This window comes from Sander vitreus, chromosome 12 (assembly GCF_031162955.1).
Source record: "Sander vitreus isolate 19-12246 chromosome 12, sanVit1, whole genome shotgun sequence".
Taxonomy (NCBI): Eukaryota; Metazoa; Chordata; class Actinopteri; order Perciformes; family Percidae; genus Sander; species Sander vitreus.
The window spans coordinates 9,238,024-9,245,448 of NC_135866.1; the positions used below are offsets into that span (position 1 = coordinate 9,238,024).

The 7,425-nt window shown below is 45.7% G+C and overlaps 1 protein-coding gene across 1 annotated transcript in view; it reads right to left on the reverse strand.

The window, feature by feature from the left end:
* LOC144526446 (potassium/sodium hyperpolarization-activated cyclic nucleotide-gated channel 2) overlaps positions 1-5,855 on the reverse strand; it is a 28,571-nt gene extending 22,716 nt beyond the window's left edge. The window contains exons 1-2 of the mRNA XM_078263930.1: positions 4,651-5,855; positions 1,662-2,085 (exon numbers count right to left, since the gene is read on the reverse strand). Of these exons, the coding sequence (XP_078120056.1) occupies positions 1,662-2,085; positions 4,651-5,855 (1,629 nt within the window). The remainder of the gene's footprint in view (positions 1-1,661; positions 2,086-4,650) is intronic.
* Positions 5,856-7,425: the final 1,570 nt, after the last annotated feature.

Sequence of the window (7,425 nt, forward strand, 5' to 3'; positions counted from 1 at the left end):
CAGCTGAGGGTGAAGTGATACTCTGTGATGGGAGTGATGAGGAATGGACTGGACATGAATCACATGGGCTGATCTTTCTAAATGCCGCTTTAACATTTACAGGGTTTTCACTGTCTGTTTTTATCAATCAGCGACTGACAAATAGAGTAAATTGTCATATCGTCTTCACTGAGGATGGGTGAGAGAAACTATAGCGTACACAGTCGTGTTGTGCTGGCTGATGGAGATGTTCAGCACCACGGACAGCTCCAAGAAAGTTACAGGAGCTAAAAGAAGCTTCTTGGATTTTCAAAATAAATTATGACAGATGTCAAACAGACTGGGCTGTTGAAACTGGTATTTCCTGTGTCAGTGTCTCACTCTCCACCACATCTCTGCTCTCATTCTCCATGCATGCCAAGTATCACTTCCCATCATGCACCACTGTGTCTGTGTATGTGTGTGTGTGTGTGTGTGTGTGTGTGTGTGTGTGCATCACATCATATCTTCGGATATTCAATTATCCAAAGGTCAAGTTAGCAGCCGAGCCCCACTGCACTGCTCACCACTGCAAAATGCCAACACCAGGCCGCCCATTCTAGCATAAGCAACTTGAGTGATCTCATAACATTGTTGGACCTCTTGTCTCCCAGGCTGCTTTACTTCATTTGAGAATGAAGTCCAATAGAGAGGTTGGAGTAGGACCCCGACAAAGTGCATCCCTCACAGAGCAAATAAAAACTGAGTGGCCAGGAAGGGCAGGACTGGGCCATTGAGTTCAGTCCACTAGACTAGGGCTGTGCAATTAATCAAATTTTGATCACAAAAAAAAATTATTTCGCACATTACGTTTTGCAAGTAAATTCTTATTTTACCTTGTGTTCTGAATGGAGGAAAAAAAACGTTCAACAGGGAAAAGTATTAAAGGAAATATCACAGTTCAAGGTGTTTTCATTGTTGATTTGTTGAACTGTTTCACTGCCTTTTAAGTTCAATAAATGCAACATCTTTACAACACTCAATCAATACTGACCAAAATAATTGTGATTATGAATTTTTCCATAATCGAGCAGCCCTAGCGGGACTACCTAGCAACAGCACCCATCTTCACATCCAAAGCCAGTCAAGCCTCGGAGGAAATTCCGGCTTACCTAACCTCTCCGATCCCTTTAAATGAACAATTAGTGACATATATAATCACAGTCAACAGCCCCCTAGTGCTGAATGTTATCATCACCCTCTACCCCACCTGCTCTTCCTCTGGCACCTTAATTGATTAACTGTGTTTTCCCTGGTAATAGGCTGCTTATTAGACCGCCTGATGCCGCCTGTGGGACTACCAGGTCAGACAGGGAGACAGGGGGTGGGGGTGGGGGGCTTGTGTGACAATAACAGTAATTAGAATGCAAACTCAAACATCCTGCTGACATTAAACATTTCTCACCAGGTGGCAGGTGAGAACATTAATATCTAGCCTCCAGGCGGAGGAAAGCAGGCCGCTCGGAGCAAACCTAGAGGCAGATTGTTGGTTTGGTCACGAGCCAACATCAGCATATTGGAGGCAAAGCAATGACCTTTCATCACAGACTAGATTGGGTGTTTCTTCCTCTGTGGCTCAGAGTTGTGTGATTAGAGTTTATATAATATTTACTGAGGGACAGTCATGAAACGTATGCTCTTACCTCTTCCCATTGGTGAATGTAGCGTATTAATCTGGAGAGCCTCAACAGCCTCAGAAGACTTAGGATCTTGGTAAAGCGGACAATCCGCAGGGCCCGAGCAGTCTTGTACACCTCCGAATCGATCCCTTTCTCCACTATGAGGAATATGTAATCCACTGGGATGGAGGAGACAAAGTCAACAATGAACCACGTTTTTAAGTACTTTTTCTTAATGGTTTTAGGGTCCAAAATGATGTCTGAGTTGTCCTCAATGATGATTCCAGTGCGAAAGTTGAGCACCAGGTCCATGAGGAAGAAGGTGTCGGAGACCACGTTGAAGATGATCCAGGGTGTAGTGGTCTCCTCCTTAAAGAAGGTGATGCCCACGGGGATGATGATCAGGTTGCCCACCATAAACAGTAGCATTGTGAAATCCCAGTAGAACCTAACAGGTGTGTGTGTGTGTGTGTGTGTGTGTGTGTGTGTGTGTGTGTGTGTGTGTGTGTGTGTGTGTGTGTGTGTGTGTGTGTGTGTATGTGTGTAGGGAAGAAAAGACAAAGATAGAGTCAGTCAAAAGGGAGTTGCAGTGGAAAGCCGATAGGCACAAGAGACTCCTTAACTCAAGATGGCAAAGTGTAAACGAAGTGCAGGAGCTACCCTTTGTCTGCCTGAACATGCAGAAAGTAATGAGATGCTTTCTTTTTCCAAGGTTCACATGCTGTATTATTTAGTCATGAGCAATTTCTCCATGCATTCTATATTCGTGTAATGCAACAAAATGAATCGTATGGTTGTCACTGCTAATGGCTGATGATTCATGGTTCATTTTATGAACTATGGTAGGTTTTCTAATCTATGACTGATTGAAGTGAAGGTGCTCTTCAGGCTGCATTTTCAAGGTTTAAATGATGGAAGTAACTTTCAACCCCCTTTTAATCCCTTCTGTCTTGTTGACAATGGCTTGTCACTACTCCACTATTGTATGTGTAAAATATATAAAGATAATTGCAAAATATTTACCAATTTATTGTGTCTTTTTTTTCATTTGTTCTGATCATGTCAAAACGTATTATGTACCAAGGTATCAAAGTGATAATTTTTTCCATTGCCACGCACTAAGCGTGCACATTTTATGAAAGTGACAAAAATACAGAAATTAAACAATAAAACATTGAACTATTTGATGTTTTCTAGAATGTATTGGCATATGTTATACATTACATAGTATCCGTCATAGTGATGTTACTTATGTTTGAGGTAAATTAGACCTTTCCTAAACAAACTATTATGAAGGAAAACTAAAGTACTAACTACTAACTAACTAAGTAAAAAGTACTGTCAACACAAATCATAGATATTGACCATTGTTGTACAGCCAGGGTCTCTGAGACCCCAAACAAAAGTAAGTTTCTTACATTTTCTGTAGCAGAATTAGGTTCATACTCAAGTCTCATACAATTAGGAAAAGCCCTATAGTATTAAGCTGATAAAACATGTTAAGTAGCCTATGTTTCTTGAGCTGGTAAAGGGAGCCAGGGTCTCCAGGACCCTATCGGTTTCATTTATCACGCGGCATTTGGAACTCTTTTCGACCTTGCAGTACACATGAATACCAATAAGGCGTGTGTCTTGCTATTTACTGCCAGTGGTGATGTGGCAGTTTATTGAATGGGACAGCGAGTAAAAGTAGTGATGTTTGAGCCCGTCAGAGGAAGCTCTGCAGGACAGGTGCAGCGCTGAGTCATTACACTGCGACTTATGCAACAAGCTCTGACTCCTCCACTACACGGTAATAACAATAACGGCCCCGATGATAATGTTTAAAGCAACTTTGCTGCTTTAACTATGCATTCATTAGCATGAGAATTACGAAGGGGGCAGCTACAGAGTCACATCGTGGGAGCTTGCATGGTCAAGAAAGGTATGCAAAGTGGCCTGTAGTCAAATAACATCCCTGCTGTTGAAAGCATGTCTCAAGTTTAGCAGTCTACTGACTCGGCGTTATGTGATACAAATGGGCCAAATATGAATGGCGCTGTGAAGGGGGGGTTTGAAGGTAGCGCTCAAACGCGCGAGACGACTCCAAATTAGACGGGAGCTGTCCACTCCTTGTGGTGCTGAAACCAAGCAGCCCAGCCTCGAGAAAAACCGGCTGATTGTCTGACCCAAATGCAATTCAGCGACTGATACATGTCGAGAAAAAAAAAGGCTTACAGGCTAATTTATCAAGCCAGAGTAACGAGTAACGAGGAGCCTTATTGGGTCGTATATTTCTTTAAATATTTGTGTGACAAAATAGCTGCTGAATGTCCACTTGGGTTATCGGTGTTTCAGCTGTGATAAACAGAGCGCATCCGTCATTGAAATGCAGGATCCGGGGAGTTGTACAGGCCGATATGTCTCCAGTGAGCATGCTTGAGCTTTTCGCACACTTGGCTCAAGGTGACATTCCATTACTGAGTGCATCGCATACACACATACACACACAGGCATAGCCTACATCCTGTCAGCACGGCTCTTGTCGCAGAGCATAGCTTACAACTAATATTAACCAGCTCTTTGAAAAATAATGGCATTTTAAATAAACCCGAATTAGCGTCAGAGAGCTGTCCAGTTTGTTAAATGTGAGCGTGCTGCAACGAAAAGTCGAGATGTGTTAGCAGGCCGAGCTTGTTGAGCATCCCAGACATGCTACTGTACATGCAGACTGGAATAGGATTTGTTTACAACCTTGAAAGGACACTCTTTGCTTAACTCCATTTGCCTGACAACAGGTTGTTTGGGGGGTTAATGGCAGCATGTTTCAATGCATCGATTCCAATCTCTACAGATTCAAATCATAAGGGATGCAATGACAAACCAGCAGCCTAGCCTTGAACAATACCCATGCATGTGTCCCATGGAGTCGCAGTGGTTACTCACTATAGAGTAAGTTGTAGATGACAATGAGGACCCATATGGGCCCCCCCATGACTTTCAACGTGCAACCAATGGCAGCCCCGGCTCTTACCTGAAATCGCTGTAAGGGTGGATAATCCAATTTCCAGCTGATTTTACCCTCTCCTGCTCTCTCTCAACTGCTTTTTGACTACCATACATGCGTAAAGAGAATTTGTTAACTCCGGGCTGCAGCATATTACTAAACTGCCGCTGCATGAAGGTGGTTTGGCTGCCCCGAGGCTCCGCATCCTCCGCCGGCACAATTGGCGGTCCATCCTCCGACTTCAGGAAAGTGACAGAGTTCCTGGGCTGCTGGGTCTGAGTCTGAGTCGGGCCGTGCAGCGAGGACGAGGCTTTCCGGCTTGGTGCGTTAGAGAAGGACACCCTGGAGTCCTTTTTCTCGGGGACACCGCTTGACACGGGGGTAGTGCCGGGGTTTGCGCTCTCTCCTCCGTGTCCCCCGGACATGGACCCGCCTGGTGTGATCGAGCCGTCCATGCTGGCGGTGGTCGAGTTACGTGCTCCTCGCTTGGCGCTCCCTCCGTCCTCGGCCCTTCCCGACCCTCCTGTCTGCTTCTCCTGCTTGGAGATGATTGAGCGCAGGCTCCCGGTACCCGAGTCCCTCCTGCATTCTCCGTTTTTGTTGCATTTCATGCTGGAAATTGGAGCGACGCTTTTGCGACCATCACCCGCTGTCGCGTTTAAAACCTCTGCCGCGACCGCTGATACCGACGCCTCCGCCCCAGATGCTCTGCTGGTCTCGCCGCGCTGGGCAGCATCGCCCGGACAGGGTGTCTGGGTCTCGGTAGGTCTGGAGGCAGCAGTGGGCCGTGGAGCGGCAGGAGCGTCCTCCGTGTGCGTGTGGCAGGGCTCCTTGTTTGAGTTTCTCCTGGAACCCGAGGACGAGGCTCCCCCTCCTGGCGTAAAGTTCTTCATCCTGATACTGCCGCCGCCTCCTCCTCCTCCTCCTCCTCCACCTCCGCCGCTGCCGCTCCCCCCGGCTCGGCGCAACCGCGGATGCTGAAACTTGGACTCCTCTTCTCCGTCCTCCGTCTCGTCCATCACGACGTTGCTGGCCGCACCGGGCTGCTTACCGCTCGGTGCGCCGGAAGAACCGGACTCCAGACAGTTCTGGGTGCTGTTGCTTCTTGTGCATTTGGACGCAGCAGCCTTTGGTGCGCTGATATGGCTGCATCCACTGCCGCCCACCGCCTTCTTTTTCATGGTGGCAGCAGACGCCGGTGGTACCTCATTCCTGTCCATGACATTGAGCATATCAAATGTTCTCCAATTAGGCCCTATCTTTGGAGAAAACCAATCAGAGACAGAGGCGAGATGGAGAGAAGAAGAGAGAGGGGGAGAGAAAGGAGAGAGTGACAGAGGGACAGAGGGGCAGAGGGAGGGGTGGACGTGACTTCTTTGTAAACTGCGCTTTTACTTTCCCTAGTCATTGTGTCAAAGACGCTCAAGCATCAACCTGATTGAGCCATTTGACTGTGTGTCAAATATCATTACATTGAATGGGATTATGCCGCTGCTAATTCAGCTCAAGATGCTTGCAGCTGAGTCCTCGCAGTCATGACCTTAAGCTTGAATTGCGTCAAGTAGCTCTTTGCAAATTATCACACGAAATAGATACTTAATATGTTGCCAATCGCGGTATCTAACATCAAAAGTTTAATCACCACGTGTTAATGAAATTTCAAATGATGTCATATATTTTAGAAGGTGCTTTCAATGACAACCTCCCTGACCTGATATTGCCCATAGTTGGTGTTTAGCGCGGCCTAGCGGCCACACACGGGTAGCACAGAAGGTAGAAGACATGTTTAACGTTATGTGACTCTGACACAACAGAAATGTCAAACTTTGTGGTCAGAAAGTAAGAGAACATGTCATCTCAAAGATGTCAGATCCTTTGGGTGCTTGTGGCTGGGTTCAAGCCCCTGAGGGAACACAATGTACCTTCTACTTCTTACAAGGTACATTTTTGCTTTACCTTGGAGTCTGGTCTTGGTAGTTTAGAGGATCAGATCACAGTCCAAAGGTTGATGTGCAACCATTTGTAGGCTTCTGGTGGTATCATACCTGTGCGTTTTTACCCTTTAGGGTTATTTTCTGTGAGTAAGAAAAACACCAAAGGAGCACTGAGGAGTATTCAATCAGGTACCTGTAACAAGGGTCAATAAATACAGCAGAGGTATTCATGTGCACACAGTGACAGAAGGATGCTGTTGCAGTCATATACAGGTTCAGCATCACTGATGGGACTATTTGGTGCTCTGATTTAAACTGCATGGTAGGAGCATAGAAGCGGATGGTTCCAAATGTCTAGTGCAGTAATTACATTTTCATTAGCATCTCTGTTGGAAGGAATCACACTAGTACAGTGTTGTAATGTAACAACGTACCAATACTTTGTTAGTATATAGAATAGGCATGTTGCCAATGGCCAAAGCTACAGAGCTGCAGAATATTACCCCAACACATTCAGGATATGGGCCATGATAATTGAGTGCTTTATCACTTGAGAAGTAGTTAGGCTATATTTCCTGCTTTAAAAAAAATAAATAATAATAATTAAACTTTTAAGTTAGTGTAGAATTTTCTTCCTACACATTTCTTACCTTTTGACATCAGTGCTGGGAAGCCATAAGCGTCATCACTCTCTCCCCCTCCCTCTCTCTGCCATCCTCCCACTACTTTATTAGACAAAACGCTGCAGCTGCACCAAGGTTCACTCTCATCCCAGTGAGGTGATGCAGTAGTGTGACACTCTCAAAACGTCTATGACAAATGACAGGGACCAAGAAGACGCAGAGATTCCCTGAAATGGCAATAATAT